At 44.7% G+C, this 20,317-nt stretch overlaps 1 protein-coding gene across 1 annotated transcript; it reads right to left on the reverse strand.

Annotated features, from left to right (window-relative positions):
- Positions 1-1,284: 1,284 nt before the first annotated feature.
- On the reverse strand, positions 1,285-20,306 carry LYAR (Ly1 antibody reactive). The gene is made up of 9 exons (XM_059066255.2): positions 20,139-20,306; positions 14,603-14,778; positions 13,099-13,213; positions 9,896-10,003; positions 9,694-9,777; positions 5,830-6,262; positions 5,017-5,103; positions 2,096-2,181; positions 1,285-1,598 (listed from the first exon to the last, which is right to left on the reverse strand). The coding sequence occupies exons 2-9, from the start codon at positions 14,722-14,724 to the stop codon at positions 1,464-1,466; spliced, it is 1,170 nt and encodes a 389-aa protein (XP_058922238.1). The 5' UTR covers positions 14,725-14,778; positions 20,139-20,306; the 3' UTR covers positions 1,285-1,463.
- Between the last annotated feature and the right edge of the window lie 11 nt (positions 20,307-20,317).

Genomic DNA, 20,317 nt, shown 5'->3' on the forward strand with positions numbered 1-20,317 from the left:
GACTCCAGGCCTGACTCTAAAGCCTGGGTCCTCATTGCTCCTGACACAGTGCCACTGAATCCCGCCATGACGCAGCAGCACATCCCCAAATCAGAACAGAACACAGTGCAAGTCCAGGAGGAAAGCTGGCTCATCTGGGACTCAGAGGCTCACAGCGTATCTCCGTCTGCCCTGCTGCCCCCCTGTTCCTGTTAATGCTCCCCCAATCCTTTTAACACTTGTTCCATGCCCCATTCTTGCTTTCACCTGTAGTAAGAGGTCTTAACGATGATAGTTAACACTGGTTAAAGGGGTGATTCTTACCACACACACCAGCTGTGAAGGGACTTGTGGGCAAAACCTACTCAAATATTGGGGCTTCCTTGGTGGCGCAGTGGTTGAGAGTCCGCCTGCCGATGCAGGGGACACGGGTTCGTGCCCTGGTCCGGGAAGATCCCACGTGCCGCGGAGCGGCTGGGCCCGTGAGCCATGGCCGCTGGGCCTGCGCATCCGGAGCCTGTGCTCCACAACGGGGGAGGCCACAGCAGTGAGAGGCCTGTGTACCGGAAAAAAAAAAAAAAAGGCCTACTCAAATATCAAAGAGTGGCCTGGCTCTCCTCCTGCACAATAAACTAGGATTTAGGGCTTCCCTGGTGGCGCAGTGGTTGAGAGTCCCCCTGCCGATGCAGGGGACGCGGGTGCGTGCCCGGGTCCGGGAAGATCCCACGTGCCGCGGAGCGGCTGGGCCTGTGAGCCATGGCCGCTGGGCCTGCACGTCGGGAGCCTGTGCTCCGCAACGGGAGAGGCCACAACAGTGAGAGGCCCGCGTACTGCAAAAAAAAAAAAAACAAAAAAAACAAACCACTAGGATTTAGACGACCAGTTCTGAAAGCATGTCAATCCAACTGGAGCACCGAATAATGGATTCAGTTTCAAAAGAGCTGGTTCCCTATACCTGGTCACAGGCCACACCCCAAAATCTAATCACCGACAAATCTGCCATCTTTGGCCGAAGATGGACTGGGCCAGAGTGGATGGGCCAAACTGTTACAGAGAAACCCCCTCAAAAGAGCAGAACTTCTGGCTGGGCAAGGATTATGACACACAAAAGACTGTTTCAACTGTTCCTGGATGAAATACTACAATTCACATGTACATTTAAACCACGCAAAAAACTAACCCACAAAACCCTCTAATTGAAAATGTGTAGAAGTGATGTAGTTAAAACAACTGCTTTCTAGTCTGACCAAGTTATTTTTTGACCTGTCACATTTAAAAATATTTTCACTACCACAAATTTAGAACTTGGGACAAGAAAATATTTTATTTTCTCATATAAGTTCTACCAAAAATATATTTTTTTCTTAACTTAAAAATACAGCTTTGGAAAGCAAAAGAGTTGTTACAATTCATTACATGTTTTACAAACAGTCGTGAAAGGAAGAGGTCAACGGAATGGATTCGATTTTTAAATATAAAAATGTTCATTTTAAAAGCTTGACCTTGTCCTTTAATAACTTCAAGGTGGGGTTCTTGCTGATTTTCTTGTTAAAGATGACCAGGAGTTCCTCTTCAGATTTGTGATGTTCATTTGTCACAGCATAATACTGAGCTAAAACCTTCACAAAGAAAAAGAACTGTCAAATGGATGTATTTGTCCTGAAAATTGACCTACAATGTTCTTTCTCTGACCCACAATAAGGCCGACAGTGACAAATGCAAGAACCCGGGTGCTGGTTACACAAGGGTGTCCTGCTCGTGACAATTCAGGTAGCTGTACACGTGTGAGCACTTGGCTGCACGTTTCAGACACTGATAAAAAGTTACAATGAGAAAAAAACACTGTTCTGCAATAATCAAAAGATAGCAACATATCTAGAGCAGTAATTTTCATACTTAATGTAGGCACTATTCTGGCTGAGGAAGTGTGGACGGGGTTTGGCTCCATCCCTTCCCCAAAAGCCCTGAGGGGCTAAAAGGAGCAACTTGAAAGTCACTGAGACACACACATACACACTACAGTATTTCAGATTCAGAAAAACAGAACAAAACTGTACTTTTTAAAATAAAGAACTGATTCTCCCCAGGTTATATATACCTGGTTCATACTTCATACCTTTTTCCTTAGCTTTTTGATTGTTATTTCGTTGTCTGGGGCCTGTTTCAGAACTGCTTTAATAGTTCCCTTCCAGTTGAATTTACCTACAATATAGAGAATTATATGTAAAACACTGTATTCTGTTGTACCACCAAAAGGGTTAAGAAAACATTTCTGCACCATCTATTTGCTGCTCCCCAGGAATGAAGAAGCCCAGAACGGACAGGATGCCACAGTCCCGTGCTGCAGACAGACACCCGACCCGTCCAATCACAGTGGCCGAGAAGCGCTGACCACCATCCACAGAACTCATTCTTAGAGTGAGCAGGTTAACTAAGTATCATTAAGTACCACCATCCTATAAATGCCTATAAAAAGATAGGACTTGTATCTAATGAACTTAAGATTTACTAAGGATCCACTAAGATCAAGGGGCTGTCTAAGCACAGTAAGCAAGGCAAAGATGAACAAAAGGAGCTGAACCTTGAACCAGAGAGGACAGCCACAAATAATTACTGTCAGCAGGTTAGGACTCATCTAGGGAACCTCTGCTTCTGGGAAGATGAAGACATGTAGGCTGAAGATACATAATGCTAATGAAAGAAATAAAAGATTTAAATACACAGAAAGACATGCTATGTTCGTGGCATAGAAGACGCAACACAGTAAAGTGATCAATTCTCCCCAGATTGATATACAGGTATAATGCAATTCCTATATAAGTCACAGCAAGATTTTTTGCAGATATAGGCAAGATTATTCTAAATCTTCTAATTTTGAAAAAGAATAAAGCGAGAGGAATAAGCCTACCCAATTTCAAAACTTTGGATATAACTACTCTAGTCAAGAATGTGTGGTGGAGGGACGGATACACAAACCAATGAAACAGAACCCAGAACAGAACTACACAAATATGCCCAACGGATCTTTGACAAAGGTGCAAAAGCAATTCACTGAGGGAAAAGACAGCCTTTTCAACAAATGGTGTGGACATCAACTGGACATTGATGAGCAAAGAAATGAACCTTGAACCAAGTCTCATACCTCATAAAAATTAACTCAAAATGGATCATGGACGTGGGTGTAAAATCTAAAACTGTAAGACATTTCGGAAAAAACCTTTGGGATTTAGGGCTGGCAAAGAGAGTTCTTAGATGACATCAAAAGTATCATCTCTTAAAGGAAAAACTGATAAATGAGGCTTCATCAAAATCAAAAACTTTTGCTCTACAAAAAGATACTGTTAAGAGGATAAAAAGACAAGCTACAGACTGAAAAAAAACTTGCAAACCCCATATCTCACAAAGGACTAGTATTTAGAATATATAAAGAACTCTCAAATCTCAACAGTTAAAAAATAAAATAAAATCAAACAATCCAATTAGAAAATGGGCAAAGAATAAGAACAATTTAATGAAGAGATAGACAAATGGGAAATAAGTACATGAAAAGATATTCAACGTCATTAGGGATATACAAATTAAAACCACTATGAGCTATTACTACATACCCATTAAAATGGCTAAAATAAAAAACAGTAACACCAAATGTTGGCCAGGGTGTGGGGAAACTGGACCCCTCACACATTGCTGGTGGGAATATTAAATGGTACAGCCACTCTTAAGAAAGCTGGCAGTTTCTTAAATAACTAAACATGCAACTACCGTACCAGACAGCCAATGCAATCCTGAACATTTATTCCAGAAAACATGACACATGTCCACAGGAAAACCTGTACATGAACTTTATTCATAATAACCCTGAACTGGAAATAACCTAGATGTCTGTCAACAGATGAATGGATAACCAAATTGTGGTACATTCACACCAGACCACTGCTCACAATGAAGAGCAATGGATTATTGAGATGTGCAGCAACCTGGATGAATCTCCTGAGAATAATGCTGAGTGAAAAGAGCCAATCTCAAAGGGTTACATACTAAATGATGCCATTTATGTCACATTCTGAAATTATAAAATTATAGAAATGGAGAGGTAAACGGAGAGGTAAATGGAGGTAGACGGACAGTGTTGACCTCTAGGGTAAAGGAGGGGGTGGGGCGAGAGGAAAGTGGGTGTGGCTATAAGAGGGCAGCAGGAGGGTCCTCGTGGGGATGGGAATGTTTGTCTCTTGACTGTACGAGGTCAACAGCCCCGTGGAGTTTGGTCCTATAGCTGTGTGAGGTATCAGCCTCGGAGGAAATGGGGTAAAGGCTACAGAAGGATCTGTTAAGTCTGTATTATTTCTTAACAACTGCACGTGAATCTACAGTTATCTCAAAACTGAAAATTTAACTTAAAAAAAAAAAAAGCAAGAGAAGCTTCACATAATCAAAGTTACAAGCTAAGAAACCTAACCCGACTTGGGCAGTTACTGAAGTTCTGTGAATAAAGTCTTAATTCCCATCGAGTCCTCGGGCCTGTTGACTGGCAGGACCCTAGGGAGTGCTCTAGGCCTGAGCAGTCGGAACAGCTCTGCGGAGGGGGCAGCATTTAAGAGGAACCTTGGAGCTGACAAGTGCACACTCTGGCTGAGGGACGGGGTGGCCGTGGGGCTCCGAGCGTGGGGACAGCAGGGAAAAACCCAGAGATGGCAGGAGGAACAGCCAAGCCCGGCTGGACCTCAGGGTACTTCTAGGAGAGGATGAGAGGCAGGGAGAGCGAACAGGGCCTCAGAACCAGGGTTTATTTTAAAGCTCCAAAGATAACACATGCTTCCAATCCAGACAGCTTTACATTCCATCCTCGAAGCTGGACAGACCCTGTAAGACCAACTCACACAGCTCTCGCTCATTACTTAGCAGTCACACCCTAGAGAACGGATTTTGCTTCAAGTTCTTCCACGTGCCTCCGGAGGGCACGACCATCAGATGGGCCCAGCTCTCCTCCTCCTCCCCCAGCCTAAAGAGGGCAGAGCTTCCAAATGATGGCAGCCATACCTTTTGCAGGAGCCTCATGGTTTTCCGGTTCTCCATCCTCAGAATGTCCCGGGAGCTTAATCTTTTTCTTCTTAGAATCTGCTTCAACTAAGTAATTAGAAAGATTAAAAAAAATATTTCACATTTATACTAGCGGCTACCATTTAATGAGAGGCCTACATGGCCAGGCCCCTCACATCCATCACCCTGCTCATTCCCCAAGCACCCCAGGCCCGTGGGGTTTCTCCTCCAAGGCAGATGATAAAATGGGCCGTTGCGAGGTGATGGCACCTGCCCTGAGTAAGCCCAGGACGGCCTGACCCCAAACCTTATGCTCTTTGCCTTATTACATGGTTCAAAATGCAAGGTCTAACAGATTTTAGACATCCCAAACTCACAGCTTAAAAAGTACTTAACAAACCCTGGGGGGCTTCCCTGGTGGCGCAGTGATTAAGAATCCGCCTGCCAAAGCAGGGGACACGGGTTCGAGCACTGGTCCGGGAAGATCCCACGTGCCGTGGAGCAACTAAGCCCGTGCTCCACAACTACTGAGCCTGCGCTCTAGAGCCTGTGAGCCACAACTGCTGAAGCCCGAGCACCTAGAGCCCGTAATCCGCAACAAGAGAAGCCACCGCAATGAGAAGCTCGTGCACCACAACGAAGAGGAGCCCCCACTCGCCGCAACTAGAGAAAGCCGGCACGCAGCAACGAAGACCGAACGCAGCCAAAGATAAACAAAACAAAACAAAACAACAACAACAAAAAAATTTATAAAAAAAACAAGAAACAAAACAAAACAAGAAACAAACCCTGGAGCATAAGCTAGCCACAAACCTTCCGAATGCTTCTGCTTTCTTTTCCCTAGTCTGGTTTCTGGCTCCCCTTCCTGCTCCGTTCCTCCATCCACCGCTCCGTCCTGGGTGCACTCAGCCTTGCTCCTCTTCCTCTGGCTCTTCTTCCCTGCAGAGCCGGCGGCCTCGAAGACGGCCACCCCTGCAGCCTCCGGCTCGGCCTCCTGTCTTGCTTTGAGCTTCTTAGGCTTCTGACTCTTTGAATTCTCTTGGTGGTTTTCTAATTTTAGTTCTTTCTTTTCCTTTTTTCTCTTCTTCTGCCGTTCTTCCTTCCTTTCTCTCTTATTCTTCTTCGTCTCTGCTGGCTCTTCCACGCTGTCATTTGCTTTGGAGGACGCGACCTTGGCGTTGTTCTCTGCACATGGTTGGGCCACTTGCTCCAGCGCCTGCTGATCTTGCCCCTTACTGACTGGTTCCTTATTATTAAGCAAAACCAAGAAACACATAAATACTCATTCCAGACACATATCATCTCATGTATCTACGGGAAAAATTCTTCTCAGAAAATTGTTATTACTTACCATTTTACAACTGTGACCACCCCCAAAAATAGTTAACATGCGGCAGTAAATATACAAAAGTGGAAAAAACTACCCCCAGCCCACATTCCTCTCTGCACTTAAAATTTTCATTCCACTGGAAAAGTGAAGAATCCGTATGTCATGTAAAAGCCAGACCTTTAATTCTGGCTCACTGTTTGCCTTTTAGGTAGAAGATGAGCATGTAGGTGTGGCAGAAACCACCAGATTTATGCATCTGCAAACCTGGGTTCAAGTTCCAGCTCTGTTCATCACTAGCCAGGTAACTCAGGGCAAGTTATTTATCTGCTCCAAGCCTATTTCCTCATCTGTGAAAAGAAAGCTGGTGATATCTACCTGATACAGTTCATGTACGAATAAAATGAGAAAAGCGATGCTCAATAAAGCAGCCAGATGTACGGGAAGAGTTTTGTAAACTACTGATTACTAGACAGAGGTGCTGTTATGATCATCAGTGTTTATTTAGATTGATGGTTACCCTTAGCGGACAGTCAGGGACACCTGGACAGGTATAAAGTGGCGAGTAAGGAACCATGGAAATGTGAGCTGGAATAAGATAAACTGCCCATTTACTGCACCCTTATTCAAACCAGCACACAGATTGTTTTAAAAAATGACTTCAGCAAAGCTAGCCCCAGTGCCTGCTGTCCTCTGACTATAAATATGCTGCGGGCTCTAGGCCTGCTCTTTCTCAAGAGAGGATGTGGAGCAATTCACTGAACTACTCGAGGAGCCCTGATGCACCTGGAGGGACACGGCCAAGGTCGGTGCTGGCGGCTTTGGGGCTGCTGCAGGTGTGGTGGACAGTCCGAGGCCAGGGCCCACGTTCCATCTCTGTTAGTTACCGGCCAGGTGACTGGCACAAGTCACCGCAGTCCCCCTCCTTTGAGAGGCGAGGTCACAAGGTGGGGGGGGGGAATGCTGCCCCCAAGCTGGACCAAATGAAGGACTGGCTTTCACTGACAAACAAGAACTCTACTGAGCTCCCGCCTCAGGCGACCCTTAATGCCCAGCCCCGGGCTCAAAGAGTAGCATTTAGGATATTAATACTAAAGATTAAACTAAAGAGTTAGAGTTTTCTCAGCAGCAGTTCAGAGAAGTCAAGTTGTCCATGTACATGCGGGGGAGGCAGGGGATGAGTTCAGAAAGGATCTCAGGAGGAAGAGGGACACCCCGTCCTACAAGCTCCTTCCTAGGGTACAGTGTGTAGTGAGCATGATCACGCCAGGGTCTGAGCGCCGCAGCCCCGAGACTGACCCGGTTCTGCTAAGTCTCCAGCGGCTGCCTCGCCTCCACTTCCAAACCAATCCCCCTGCTGCTGGAAGAAGGTGGAGAGAGGGAGGGGAGAGAGCGAGGAAAGGAAGGAGGAAGGGAAGGAGGGAGGGAGACACACATTCACCCGCCCAGCAGCCACTCAATAAATGAGTGAACAAATTCACTCCCCATCTACTTCCTACTTCATTCCAGGCTCTCCTCCAGCGTGGTCCCCTCAGGGACGACTTCACTGACTCTCTCCTGACAGAGCACCCTCCTTTACTCTCTGCCCCGTCTCCTGCCTCCCATTGCTTCCTGGCCCGTAGCACCACCTGATACCATAGCATCTACCCTTATACGCAGCTGTCTGTCTCCCCCACTAGAATACAGCTCTAGAGGGCAGGACTTGGGCCTGAGGATGGCTGCGTCCACAGTGACCAGGTGCGATGCACACCAGGGTACAGAGAGTGTTGCAGCTGAGAAGAATATAAAGCCTCCAGCCCAACACCTCCGGGGCCTCTGAACTGTTTGCACCACAATCTCTAGGCACGTGCTGGGACATTTACTGCACAAAGGCAATGCAATAACAAGCCTCGTTCTTTTTTTTTTTTTTTTTTTTTTTTTTTTTTGCGGTACGCGGGCCTCTCACTGTTGTGGCCTCTCCCATTGCGGAGCACAGGCTCGGGACACGCTGGCTCAGCGGCCATGGCTCACGGGCCCAGTCGCTCCGCGGCATGTGGGATCCTCCCAGACTGGGGCACGAACCCGTGTCCCCTGCATCGGCAGGGGGACTCTCAACCACTGCGCCACCAGGGAAGCCCAACAAGCCTCGTTTTACAGAGCTCAGAGTTTAGCATGAGCTGCTTACTGGTTATTTTATTTAATTCTTAGTATGTTCACAGCTTTAAAAAGGAAAGTGGAAAACACTTTTTTTTTGAACTCTGGAGTTTAAGTAATTTTAAACTTTTGATTCTTAGTTAAAATGTAAATAACCTTTAAAAAGCAGGTGCCACATAACTGCCAATTAAATGGTTATAAGGTTTCAAAGGCCTAGTTTGTATGTTTAGAGACAAAGGCTAGATATACTGCCAAGAGAAAGTTTCATTTTTATCCCAATTTGTGGCCCAAACTATTCTCTCTACATAAAAAAGCAAATCAGGGCTTCCCTGGAGGCGCAGTGGTTGAGAGTCTGCCTGCCCATGAAACACTAACAATATGTCTCCAGAGGGGACTTAAGCTCCAAGTAGGAGCAAAGTGCAACTGAGTTAAGGAGAAAAATGTTTAACCATGTAACCAAGAATGTGCCTACAAGATATCAAAGTAAGACTCTCTGCATGTGTATTCCACATCTGGGGCCTCTCTGATCAAACGATTTTGACTGAAGGTGGTTGACTCATTTACTCCAACGACTTCTCCTTCCAGAAGGAAGGAGACCAGCACTTACCAAGCGCCCCCTACCTGCTGGGCATGAGCTGGGATGCCTGTATACCCTCATTTGCCTTCCATGACCCCTCACCCCACACCTAAAAGAACACCTAGTCACCCTCTCTGTCCCCACCCTGTTTATTTTTCTTGGTGGCACTATCACACCTGAGATATTTTCTATTTTTTGTTTGGGGCCTGACACACATCAGGTACCCGGTAAGTACTGAGTATAAATACCCACTTTTATTTAAGATAAGGAAACTTAGGCTCAGAGAGGTTAAATAACACGCTCAAGATCAAATGCTTGGCAAACAGCACAGCAGGGATTCAAACCAGGTCTGTCAGAAAGCCGAAGGTCCTGTTCTTTCTAACACTTCCAGCTGCCTGATTTCTAAGTGGATCAATTCATGTTAGCTGGTACCATGATCAAACATTGGGATTAAATACCTTTCTCTGCACAATAAGGAAATCTTCTCTGCAGTGCACTGTTTATTCCTTCCCATTAATGAAGGCACAGAGAGGCTCTCTGAAAAAGAAGGCTGCCTTGACCTCCAAAAATAAGACATTCCCATTTCATTATTACCAATCACTTTTGCCAAACCGCAAGTCTAGAATGAGACCTGACTTACATTGCTGGAAGCTTCAGAAAAGATATTCCACACCTGCTCCAAGATGGATTCATTATGAACTTTTAAACTGTTCTTCATCCAATTCTGTATGGAAAAAAAAAAAGAAAAAAACCCACTTATCCCATATTTTGACAGGTATACATAAGCTGTCACCAATAGGCCCATATCCCTTCAATTCAAGGAAGTCATATCAAATACATACCTGAAATTTCACCCTTTTCCTGGGAACGTTGTCAAAACCACTAATTTGTCCTAAAAGTTCTCTCACTTTGGGGCTGACATTGGGTCTTTTTATTAATTCATTAATTTTCTACAAAAAAGGAAGATAAAACAAAAACAATAAATGACAGATGAGTTTCATGAAAGTCAAGCTAGAGAGTTCACACTTCACGTACAGATTTTGTATTAATGTCTATGTTTACAAATTCAACATAGTACTGAAAGTCCAGAGCAATTAGGCAAGAAATAAAAAGCATCCACACTGGAAAGGAAGAAGTAAAATAATCTCTGTTTGCAGATAACATAGTCTTATATGATGTAAACCCAAAAGATTCCACAAAAAGAATCTTCAGGACAAATTAACAAGTTCAGCAGTTACAGGATACAAAATCAACACTCAGAAATCAAGTTGCATTTATATACACTAACAGTAAACAAATTGAAAAAGAAATTAAAACAATTCCATTTATAATACCATCAAGATGAATAAAATGCTTAGGAACAAAGTTAACCAACCAAGGGGGTGAAAGACATATACTGAAAACTACAAAACACTGCTGAGAGAAATTAAAGATACAAATGAATGGAAAGATATCCCATGTCCATGAATTGAATACAATATTATTAAGATGTCAGTATTACCCAAAGAGAGCTACAGATTCAAATGTAATCCCTATCAAAAAATGAAAAAGTTTTGGAGATAGACGGTGGTGATGGTTGCACAATATTGTGCATGTACTTAGTTGTATATACTTTAAAATGGTAAACTATATGTCATGTATAATCTATCACAATTTTTAAAAACTGAAAGAAAAAAATATAAACAAACCAAAAGTGATCAAAAGAATAAGACAAAAATGGATATTCTAGGGACTAGGGAATAAATTTAAGATCAAGACAACAATATTAAAATCTAACAAACAAACATGACATAGCAAGAACAGAGATGAAAAATAAATAAGTGATCTAGAGAAAGGGCTTACGGCAATCACAGTGAAGGCAGAGGAAAAAGGTAATTATTAAAGTTAGGGAGATGGCAATACATAAGAAAGATGGTAACTTATGAGCCAACAAATAAAGACAAATAATGCAGCTAAACAAATACAGTGCAGGAAAGGGTCCCTGCATTAGGGAAGAACTGCAGTTACATATAAACAGACCAGAAAAAAAACTGATACAGGATACAAAGAGGATAAGGCACCCAGGCAGAAAAACAAATCAAGAAAGCATGAACAAGGAAGAAGTCAGGCTAGCTCAGCACTGGCCAGAGCCGCGTGCTGAACCAGAGGCGAAGTGTACCGGCGACCAAGTTTGGAGGAAAACACTGAGATCCATGCCAAATAGGGTATTTCTCCCTGATCCACTATCCACTCTCCGTGTGTAAGCACAGAGACATCTGGAAGGATGCTCGGTGAACATTAACACTGATGGGATTCCAAAATCCAATCTTTAAAAATGGAGAGTTTAAGGATTTAAGGAAAAGAATAAATACCCAAATCCATGTCTGCTGGACAGGTCGCAGCAGGACCCGTGAACTCTCCCAGCAGACCACATTCGGTCTTACGTGTCTGCTAACGATGCCAGCTAGGGAGCTAGAGAGGACTCAGATGGGGAGCGGACCGGTGCACCAGGAAAGAATCCGGAACAAAGTCCTCGGATCTCTAATACAGTGGCACGGATGCTGAAGCCTGACAGTTTAGAACAAGGGTGGGCAAACTTTTTCTGAAAAGATTTGAGGCTTTGCAGACCATTCAGTTTCTGTCCTAACTACTCAGTGCAGTCCTTGTAGCACTAGAGCAACCACAGACAATGTGTAAACAAATGGGTATGGCTGGGTGCCAATAAAACTTTATAAAGAGGCAGTGGGCCGGATCTGACCTGTGGGCTGTAGTTTGCTGACCTCTGCTCTAGAGGATTTCATTCAAGATGTGATGTCAACAGACAAGAACTCACACACCAGGTAACTCCAGCTCAGGGGCCTAGGAATGTCATCTGGTACTCAGGGAGAGCAGACATATGGCCCCAAAGTATGGCTGATGGCCACCAGCCCAAATATCTCAGTTAAGATGAGGGGTCTCACTAGCTTCTCAATCTGCACTGGCAGACTTTGTTAGTCCTCCGTGAACCGATTTTCCCTCCCAGGAGTTTTCTAACTCAGTAAGCTAATCAATAGCAGAAAACTCACATTTAAACTCTGTCATCAAAGAGAGTAACTATTTATTTGATTTCCAGGAAAATACAGAGTTTCCACACAGCTGACATTTGTCTTCTCATTCTCCTACCTTCCTTTCTGAATCTTTCCTCCTGCTACTATTTTGTAAATGGTGAATAACATACTGGAAGTTATAACTCAGTAAACTAGAGATTTTGTTGCTTTTGCCACTTTTATAATGTATGCTTTCATTTTATTCTAGAAGTAGAAAATTCCTCACATTTATGAAAATGCCTCTGTTTTGCCCAACTGATGACTGACATCACAGCTTAACATAGTTTGAGTTATAAAAGTTGCATCATCACTAGATGCAGATACAGATTAGAAAGCTTCCATTCGGTTTCCTAGCCAAGGGAAAGTCAGTGAGAATTTGGAAATATTTTTGCAAGAAATCTGCAAAACGTGTAGATTAAAGACAAAATACACTGCAGTTGCACTGAAAGAGAAATAAAGAGCTCTATCCTAAGATGTGATGTTTCTGGGTCTTGCCTACATGGATGATACATTTATTCTTGGTTTCTTAGGTGTCCCAAGAAAGTAGAAGATGTCAGATGAAGCTTCTTGATGAATTAGAAAGATCTTACAGGGCTTCCCTGGTGGCGCAGTGGTTAAGAATCCACCTGCCAATGCAGGGGACACGGGTTCGAGCCCTGGTCTGGGAAGATCCCACATGCCACAGAGCAACTAAGACCATGCGCCACAACTACTGAGCCCATGCGCCACAACTACTGAGCCCACGCACCTAGAGTCCACGCTCCGCAACAAGAGAAGCCACTGCAATGAGAAGTCTGCACACCACAGTGAAGAGTAGCCCCCGCTCTCTGCAACTAGAAGAAGCCCGTGTGCAGCAACAAAGACCCAATGCAGCCAAAAATAAATAAATATTTTTAAAAAACAAAAGAGTTGAAGTCTTAAAAAAAAGAAACAGTCCAAAGAAATAATAATAATAATTTTTAAAAAAAGAAAGACCTTACCTGAATCCATGCCTGCTGTTTAACATCACCTTTGTGGGTTTTACCTTCATACCCTTTGCCACCATACTTCTGATCTTCACTTATGCATTTCACGTGGTTTTTATAGTCGTCACCCCTTAAAGTGAGAAAGTTCCACCATTAGATTGATTCTCAAATTGGAGTCTCTGTCTAAAGCTAGCACGCTGCCCCAGCCTTCTGCCGTCCACTTACATTCACATCTGTGCTCTGCACGGCCATCCCACCTCTTTCACTTACTATACTGGTAACCTCCTGGTCACATCACATTTTCCTTCTTCCCAACTGTTCAAAACCCCCCACCAAACTTTCCACCTATTTTTATATACAAATATCTTAAAATCAAATTGATAGGCAGCACTTGTTTTTTTAGTCATATGTGAATATATACTAAATAAAAAAGAAAAGAACTCTCTGCAACAGGGTGGCTTTATCTTAAATTACAAAACCTGTAGGACTTCCTGGTAATACAGTAGGCAATCAATAATAAATTGTAAACTAAGTTAAAAGGTGGTGTAAAATGGTGGTTATCAGGTCACAAAAAAGATCTCGGAGTCTTGGGAAAAAAAGGAAACTCGATTCTGTGTCAAACGATCTTTCTGAAGCTCTATGGGGTTCTCAGGGAAATGTTGGGACAAGGTTGAGGGCAAAGTCCCCTAAGGAGAAACCACCCAATTTTCACCTGTTCTATATATCCTTCCTCCTAGGATTAGGTATGAATGAAGACTTTAGCAGTTTCCAAACTTTTTTTTTTCTTTTTTAAAATATCACTGCTTTAGAAAGAAATTTAAAGGGGCTGTCAGCAAATATCCCCCAAATGCCATAGAGGCCATTAGGCCAGATGCACCAAAAATGACCTTTTTACCTGAACCCTCTGAAGCTGAAGGGAATCAGTATGAGGCTGAGGTTGGCCAACTGCAAATGACCCTCCCGAAGAAACAGTGGACGAGCAAGATCCGTCCTGGCCCCTCCCCTCAGTCCTCCCCTTTCCAGAGATGCTCTCAGTGGAAGCACCTGACACATGGGGGGCCAGAAGCTTCACTGCCACCATCACCACCGATTTTCTAGGGAGGGCCGAGCCTCTTCTCCCAGATAGCTCCTCCACTGTGAATTAATAAATTCATTTTCTGGTCTATAAATCCATTTCTTCACTGTGATCAGCACTCCACACCCCTGAAACCCTACTCCATGTGGTCACCTCCCTGGGTCTGGTAACGGTGCCAAGCACACAACAGCATGTGTCACAGACTGATCAGATTATGACCAAACCCATAATTCCCTTTCCCTGAGTCTTCTCTTTAAATCACCCTTAAAAGGCAAATGGTCTTGTAAGGCACTTTTAATTTTTTTTTTCTTAATTTCTTTTCTCAAATTTGCTTCTTGCTTATTCTTTTTTATTTTTTAATTTTTTTACTGCTTTGTGGGACCAGGGTTTCCATAATTGGTCTGGACCTTTAATATGGATCTACCTGAATTCTGTGGAACTTACCAGAAGTCTTTACCGCAGTCAATGCAGGAAAGACATTCACAGTTTCTGCAAAGAGCCACATGCTTTTCTACTTGTATTTTCTTCACTGATTCACCACATGCATTGCATGTAAAAAATACCATTTTCAGCTAAATGATTAAATATTTTTTTATCCAAGGCAGGTTTTAAGTCTTATCCTAAAAAAAAATCAAAAAGGAAAAAAGATAATTATCATTGTAGTCTGAAACTTCTTTTCCAAATATATGATTCAGACAGCTAGCTTTTCACATGAAAACAACAACACAACAGAATCAAAATTGATTAGCAATCTACACAAACTTCTACCACCACAAAAGTAAAATTATAATCAACAATAATAATATGGCTAACATCTGTTGAGTGCTTACCATGTGCTGGGCTCTATTCTAAGAGCTTTATGTTAATGAACTTATTTAATCCTCACAGCAACCCTATGAGGTAAGGACTATTACTGTTCACAATTTACATGAGGTATTGGGACTCAGAGAGATTAAGTAATTTGCCCAAGGTCACACAGTAGCAGAACCACCATTTAAGCTTCACAGGCTGTCTCTATAGATGAAGAGTTTTGGGGGCGTTAAAATATCCTACCTTTCCCAGTAACTTAAAGTGCATACATGCGTTCTCTTTCTCTCTAATGCCTCTAGGTATGCGCTGCAAATTATTTCAAGTCCCCAAATACAGTAAGAACACAGCAAAAGGGGAACTGAGGAAGGTTTAGAAAGTGGAGAAGAGGTCTAAAAATAATTTCTATAAGCACAAAAAGCACTCATATAGGCATAACTATGTACCCACCAGATGTTAAAAATGAGGATGTGCCTCTCAGTTTTAATGGACAGGAGTAGGTGTGGCTCCCTGTCAGATCAATAAGAAAGAAATGGGACCATATTCAGGTGTCCCAATGCTGGGTGCTGCATTACTGGAGGGTGTTCCCAAACCCAAGTGTCCTGACACTGCCCCATGATTAAGTGGGTTCACACCTACACATAACTACCATTTTATTTTATTTTATTTTATTTATTTATTTATTTTTTATTTTTATTTTTTTGCGGTACGCGGGCCTCTCACCGTTGCGGCCTCTCCCGTTGCGGAGCACAGGCTCCGGACGCGCAGGCTCAGCGGCCATGGCTCACGGGCCCAGCCGCTCCGCAGCATGTGGGATCCTCCCGAACCGGGGCACGAACCCGCGTCCCCTGCATCAGCAGGCGGACTCTCAACCACTGCGCCACCAGGGAAGCCCATAACTACCATTTTAAAAGTTCAAGGAAATGCTATTGTGCTCAACAAAACACGATTTCACCTAAAAGTGTGACAGAAGCCATAGTAACTTTCCAGGGTTATATAATTTTTTATCACTAGATTCTAAGAGTAGTGTCATTTTACATTACAAATAAGTTTCACAGCAAAAATACTGAGAACAATCGTTTAACCCAGCACTTTCTTCCTCATGGTGAAGGTAAGGATCAAGTAAACTGATACAATTCGTTTCAGGATAAGACTTCATTAGAGAATCCTTCAGCACAAATGAGTGACTCCTGGGTCATGGAAAATTCTCATGTATGAAATCACTGTCTCTCCTCCACTCCCACGTTCTGAGTCACTGCTGGAGAGGACATACCTAAGCAGGGATCAGAGCTATTCCCATCCATTCAACCCTGAATGGAAATGTACATCCTGGCTGCAACTCCAGGGTTTACAGAGGCCCAGCTGGTCTCTCTTGGGGGTCTCTTGCCCCGCCGAGCACTGTTGGATGTCAGTTTGCCTGATGTGCTACACACAAAACGTGGGTCCCTGACCCCAGGACCCCTTCCTCAGCTCACCATCAGGGTTACATGTGGTCAGCTACAGCCTAGCAGAGAATCCAGAGGAAAACAAACCTGACTGCTCTGGGATGCGCACCAACAAAGACCATCTTCTCACCTGATTATGGTAAAGACATGTGAAACAGTCACAAGTCCTGGGGGGCTGGCATCACTTGGACTATGACCTATTCCCCCGAAGCCAGCATTCTGTACCCAGCAGAAGGATGATAGATTACTGGCAGGCCACAGAGCAGCCACCCTGTCTCACAAGGAGAACAAGGCCAGAACAAAAGCCAACACCACACACTGTCAAATAAATAGTCTCTAGCGGCTCTTTGGTCTAAGAATGAGAGTAAACCATTAATTAATCACCAAGAAATGGACTGTCATTGTACACACAAGGTAGAAGCAGCTGCGATGAGCCAAATTATCTGCTGGAAAATTTTAAAGTACTTTCATAATGAGATTCAACAATGAAAAAAATACCCCCCCAAACTGAAGCTACGGACTGGAGCTTTCCAACCTTCATTTTTGAGGTCTAGTCTGTATCTTAATCAAGGGGGAGAGGGGAGGGGGGGAGGCTTAAGCAAACTTTGAGATCCAGTTGGGAGGTGCAGGCTGCAGTGGAAGGTCAGGAATTAAAAGCCTGAAGAGGACCGCTGGGGACAAAATTTATCAACTCAAAGAAGCCAGTGATGTTGACAAAAAAGATGCTCGGAATATCTGTGTAAAACATGTTTTACCTCTGGGGATTAACCATACACAGTGTAAACATCAGTTCAGGAGAGGATAAGAATTTGGTCACATGTCCGTCGGAAAAATAACCCTCCAAACGTTTTCATTTGGTCTTCTGTGGCATATGTTCACATTTAGAAATTTGTTGCAATTCTTTAAAAGGTAGAATGGGTAGCTTGCACAGTAAGCCAGAACTCAGTCTCACAGTGCCTCTGGGTTTTTAGAGCCATCACTGCATTTTTAGAGTTGATGAGCAATGCGGGCTGTGTGGCCACCTGCTTGCTAAGGAGATACCGTCCGTAAGGAGTTTACCCCTTTCTTTTATGCAGTAAACACTTGCCTGTGTGCCTGTGTGGGAAGAGGAGGGAGGGGCTGCAAAACAGCAAGCTCAAAGTCACCCTAACAGCACAGCCTGCCTAGCAAGTCTGAGTGCAGGGCTGACAATTTCAGAAGTGCAAATGCTACAAACCTACAAAAAGACACCCTGTGAAAATTCAGCTCCTCTAATTGAAGATAGCATTGCACTTCCTGAAACAAAAGACTCAACTCATTCAAACTTCACAAGACTAAATAAATGTGGAAGAAATTTAAATAATTAAACTTTCAAATGATTTTTGGTAAACTTGTAACATTTGCAGCTCAGAGGTTAGAATAGCTAAAAACATGGCATTAGGACTTTTAGGACACCTGTCTACTGGGTTCAGGTGCCATATATGTCATGACTGTCCATTTCAAGGAAACCTAAGTCTTTAGCCTAAAGCCAGGCCACACTGGGCAAGGAGACCACCCTTGTCACAGCAGAGTATGATGGGTATTGGACAGTAGCGCTCAGCTGATGGGCAACAGACAGCATCAGTATGGGGCCGGGAACTTGTGAAGCAATCCAGGCACCTCAGTCTCCTCTTATCAAGACGGTGGCCGAGTTCTGTTGACCTGGGCCTGAAGTCAGGGCCAGAGGATCTGAGCTGGAGCTCGCATCTGCCAAGTGAAAACTAAATGACCTTGAGGTACCTAAACTTCGCAGATTCTGATTATCTGTAAAATGGGTCTATTATCTATTGTAGAGCACTGTGTGGAAAGTTAAATAAGATACCAGATGTCAGTGATGGATCCTTACCCAATGGTATAATTTCTTGTGATCTATTAATCTGCACATCAGTGACCTGGCTCCCAGTCCCCTCCAAACACATGCTTCTTTTTATTATTATTATTATTATTATTATTATTATTTTGCAGTGTGCGGGCCTCTCACTGTTATCGCCTCTCCCGTTGCAGAGCACAGGCTCCGGATGAGCAGGCTCAGCAGCCATGGCTCACGGGCCCAGCTGCTCCACGGCATGTGGGATCCTCCCGGACAGGGGCACAAACCCGTGTCCCCTGCATCGGCTGGCGGACTCTCAACCACTGCGCCACCAGGGAAGCCCCACATGCTTCTTTAAATGTGACCCTCAGTCCACCCATCCATCTTCATAAACTCTCTCTAGTCTCCTATGGCTCCCCACCCCATGGGTGCCCACGCTACTACCCTGTTCCCTGATGACATGAACTCAGGTTTGTTCTGGGATTGTATTTGGAGTGATTTTTTACCTTCCTCCCTACACATTTTTGTATTGTTTATAAAAAGAAAACAAAAAACTATTCTTAAAACATTCCTTCACATACACACACAGACCTAAAACCCCATTGCCACCATCACATACCAAAACAGCCCACGTGAGGGGCCAAGCTATCAACAGCCCCCAGTGAGCTCTGTGGCCTTGAGCACTCTACCCCCAGAACTTAAATTCTCCCATCTGTGAAACAATGCATCAGGTCAGCTAGGCCAGCCCTGAGCCCCTTGGGGGGGTGGCAGAGAGAAGGGAGAATTCCAAGAAACAAAGGGTATGGTGAAAGGGAAGGACAGACAAGTACAAACTGTCCACCATCATACCTAAACCTCTGAATGTGGGGTGTGAGGGTCTGGATGTGCACTCAGGGAGGACCTCCCCCTTGCTCTGCAAAAACTGTAGGAGGCAGGTACACCCATCTCCACTGGACAGATGAGGCAGCTGAGGCTGGGAGAAGCTGAGCGGTGTCTCTCTGCCTCCTAGTTCCAGTCTCACACCCTTCCCACACACTAAATCACCAGCACGGGTTTAAACACTGGTGTAATAACTATCTGTGCAAACCTACCTGTACGGGTTTAAACACTGGTGTAATAACTATCTCTGCAAGCCTACTTGTCAGGCACTATGCTAGGCACTGGTGGGGAAGGCTGGGGGCGCCCTTTGAATAAGTCCCAGATGGGCCCTCTGCAGGAAGGCAGCCTTGCACGCACTCACACCCCACCTCATGCCCCTAATCTCTCCTCAGGGGCAGGAGCTGCAGAAAATCCTGACATTTATCAAACACCTACTATGTGCCAAGCCCTATCATAGGCGGTTAATATGTTTGGGCTCATGTAATCCTTACAAGAATCCTCTGAGTTAGATTCTATATTATTCCCTTTTGACAGACCAGGCACGAAGTGGTTCAGTAACCTACGGCAGGTCACACATCCAGTTAGTGGCAAACCTGGATTCACACGCAGCTATTCTGGCCCAAAGTCCCGGGCTCTCAACCACTATACTCTAAGGCCTCCTCCTTTGGGACCCAGCTCCCCAAGACCAAGAGAAGGCAAGCGCCTCGTCCCCAACATGCAGCAAGCCTTGCAGCCCAGTCCAGCGGTGACCAACCATCCTGGCTGTAACCCCCTCTGTGGGTTCCCGGCACGAGGACCTTTCCATTTTAAAACCCGGAGGGATTGGTCATCCCAAGTCCGGGACTCCTTCCACTTTCCCAGGGTACGAATGGGACCTGAATGCATTTCCTCCTTCCATGCGTATAAGCCAAAGGAGAGACTCTCTAACGGTGGAAACGCAGGCATCGGCCACAGCGCGTCCCCCGCCCCACTCTCTGAGCCCCAGCCTCCCAGGTCGGACCTCTGGGCCACCGCCCCTCACCTCTCAGCCAGCGCCCGCCAACGGTTTCAACCGGCCGCGAAGAGCACGTGGAATCGCCACCGCCCGCCCAGCGGAGCCTCCACCTCCCTCAACAGCCTCCCCTAGCAAAATTCGCTTCTGCACCTCCACGCGCGCCTGCGCGCCGCGGCCACACCTCCTGGCGGAAGTGACGGAACCGG

Source organism: Kogia breviceps, chromosome 6 (assembly GCF_026419965.1).
Source record: "Kogia breviceps isolate mKogBre1 chromosome 6, mKogBre1 haplotype 1, whole genome shotgun sequence".
Classification (NCBI taxonomy): domain Eukaryota; kingdom Metazoa; phylum Chordata; class Mammalia; order Artiodactyla; family Physeteridae; genus Kogia; species Kogia breviceps.